Source organism: Gavialis gangeticus, unplaced genomic scaffold (genome assembly GCF_001723915.1).
Source record: "Gavialis gangeticus isolate Ggan-Ray unplaced genomic scaffold, GavGan_comp1, whole genome shotgun sequence".
NCBI lineage: Eukaryota > Metazoa > Chordata > Crocodylia > Gavialidae > Gavialis > Gavialis gangeticus.
The window spans coordinates 52,849,700-52,852,461 of NW_017728997.1; the positions used below are offsets into that span (position 1 = coordinate 52,849,700).

Here is a 2,762-nt window from a genome sequence, read left to right on the forward strand (position 1 = left end):
TATAGTTTCCCGGGTCCTCCTTCTTCCCCTTTTTGAAGATGGGAACCACATTGGCCCTCTTCCAGTCCTCTGACACCACACCAGAGCACCACAAGTGCTCGTACAGCCATGCCAGGGGTCCTGCAATGACCTCAGCTAATTCCCTCAGTACTCTGGGGTGGAGATCGGCCAGACCAGCTGATTGAATACATCCAGTCCTTCCAGAAGTTCCCTAACTAGTTCCTCACTAACCCTTAGCCTAGGTGTGCCTCCCCTGGGATGCCAGTGCTGGACTTGCTCCCCTGCCACCATGCGCTGGAGCTGCTGCAGCCACCACGCTTCCGCCCAAGTGGGACAGGGGAAACTGGGGGCCCCTCCGGCAGGGCTGGGGTAGGGCAGGAGCCTGCAGGTCAGGAGTGAGCAGCTTGGCCTGGGTGGGCAGGGAAGTGGGGGTTGGGCATCTGAAGGGCCAGGGAGATGTGTCACGACAGGCCATGGATCTTTGCAAATGGGTCCTGGTAGGAAAAAGGTTGAGGACCACTGCACTAGATTAAGGGTTGTCAACCAGCGTATGCGTACCTCTGGGGGTACTCTGAAAGGTCCCAGGGGTACATGGGGGTGGGCGGGGCAAGAGCAGGGCTGCACAGATGCTGCATCGCTCAGCTCCCCCCCTCCCCTGCGGCTGGCTGCTCGCTACCCCCTCCCCCCCAGAGTACACGTATTAAAAAGGGGGCTTTTTACACTCATTAAAAAAAGGTTGAAAACCCCTACACTAGATGACCTCCTTAAGTCCCTTCCAGCTGTATGTCTTGGGACACAAAAAATACAGCCATGTTTCAATTTGCTAACTTTAGTTTATTTAACAGAATCAACTGCACAAACATTAAGCAGGTTTAGTGGCATAAATGCAAAGAATCATCTCTCCAGTAAGACTGCCTCAAAAGGGGTGAAGTGGGTGGTGGAAGAACACACTCTAAAAGTATCTTAAAAGAAAACCTAAACTAGACATAATAACAAATAAATTATAGTTCAACTTTCAGAAAGGCAGGCTTGTGAATGCCTTTGCTGCCGTTTTGACTTTTCTCTGGACTGTGATTTACAGGATTCAAGAGTCCGTGGTGCTCCTGATTAAATGGTTCCACGCTAAATTCATGTTTCTTCCATCCTGCGTTTATACTGTCTCTCCGACTGTTTCCTACGATAAACATCATCTGCCAGGAAGAGATTTTTATAATTATTTTTCTGAGGATCTGGGGGAAAGAATATCAGTAAACTATCTTCCAACAACAAAGCTATACTAACTTCACAGTCTTTCACTCTAATTTCTTGTAGACTTGTAGACTCTGATCATTAAAAAAAAAAAAAAATGAAACTATATAAAAAGAAATCTTCCTGGCAGCCCTAGTCCCAGCCCCTGCCCTGGCTGGTGCAGGGGGTGGGTCCCTGCAGCCCTGCCTGCCCCCAGCTGTAGGGCAAACTAGTGCGGCTCGGTTCCTCCCTGCCCGCAATGGGGGTGGGGGCCCCGGGGGTGGCGCTGGGGGCGGCGGCAAGGGCGAGCCAGAGCAGCCCTGGTGCGGGCTTTAGGTCTCGCTTTCTCCCACTACCATCGTGGCCGGGGCCGGCGGGTCCCGAGCGGGCGCTGCAGCGACCTCGACGCCAACCCCGCACGGGGTGGGCTGGGACTGAGGCTGTGCGCTCACCTGAGCCCCCTCCCTGCGGGTCTCGGTGAGTCTCCGGGGGGCCGGGCCAGCAACGGTGGCCGCTGCAAGGAGCTGCCTCCGCACCCGGACCGCCGCCGCTGAAGCCAGGCAGCAGCTCCAGCTCCTCCTCGGGCCCTGGCCCGCTCCGGAAGTGGGGTCGGGTCCCTGCAGCGGCCGCTCCAGACCAGCCCGCCCTGGCTACGAGGAGCGGCAGTGGCAGGAAAAACAGACCCGGAGCTGACCTGCGGCTCGGCCCTGAGCCGCGCAGGGAGGCCGGTCAGCCGTGGTGCGGGAGAGGCTGACCGGCTGCGACAGCTCCCCAGAGCTCCCTGTGTGGCCCCGCGCTAGGTGCTAACGGGGTCGGAGCAGAAGGGCCCTACCGGCAAGCAACGCTTCGGTCGCCCCGCCCCGCCCAGGCTAGGCCCGGGATTCAGGCTCCCGCAGAGCCGAGTGCGGCAGGCCGCGCCGCCCGCCAAGCCCCGGGCCAGCGGGAGCGGGGCTCGGCCACTCACAGAAGGTCTCGCGGCCGGCGCGCCAATGGATCATGGTCCACTCCACGGCGCCGCCAAGCAAGAAGAAAAACGGCAGGAAGCGGTACATGCCGAAGCGTCGCTTCCCGGGCACCAGCTGCAGGAGCCGCCGCAGCGTCCTATTCAGCCCCATGACGGGAGCGCTGCGTTGGTAGCACGGCCCCGGCCTCGTCCCGCGGCCACTCCAGCCCTGAAGCAGGGCCTGGCGCTGGCAGGCCCTGAGCGGCTCCGCTCTGCGCACTACGTCACCGGGGGCGGGGCGTTACTGCGGCTCCGGGGCTGTGCTGTCCTGCCCGCAGGCTCGGGCGGGATGGGCCGAGAGCCTTTGCTGCGTGGGATCCCAGGGGGCGTGAGCCGCGGCAGAGCCAGGAGCCGACACAGCTGCGGCGCCGCTCCCGCCACCCGGCGTGCGGGGCTGGGGGGGCATGGACCATGGAAGAGCGGGGCTGGCGGGGCTCAGTCCCCCGGAGGCGGGGCGCAGGTAGGGCCTCAAGGCAGCCCGGCGGCAGCAGGGGTAGGGAGGAGGGCGCAGGCAGCCAGGAGCGAAGCCCCG

General features: G+C 61.1%; 1 protein-coding gene across 1 annotated transcript; it reads right to left on the minus strand.

Moving 5' to 3' along the window:
* Positions 1 to 813: 813 nt before the first annotated feature.
* Positions 814 to 2,432, minus strand: SMIM4 (small integral membrane protein 4). The gene is made up of 2 exons (XM_019505229.1): positions 2,192 to 2,432; positions 814 to 1,190 (listed from the first exon to the last, which is right to left on the minus strand). The coding sequence occupies exons 1-2, from the start codon at positions 2,340 to 2,342 to the stop codon at positions 1,129 to 1,131; spliced, it is 213 nt and encodes a 70-aa protein (XP_019360774.1). The 5' UTR covers positions 2,343 to 2,432; the 3' UTR covers positions 814 to 1,128.
* Between the last annotated feature and the right edge of the window lie 330 nt (positions 2,433 to 2,762).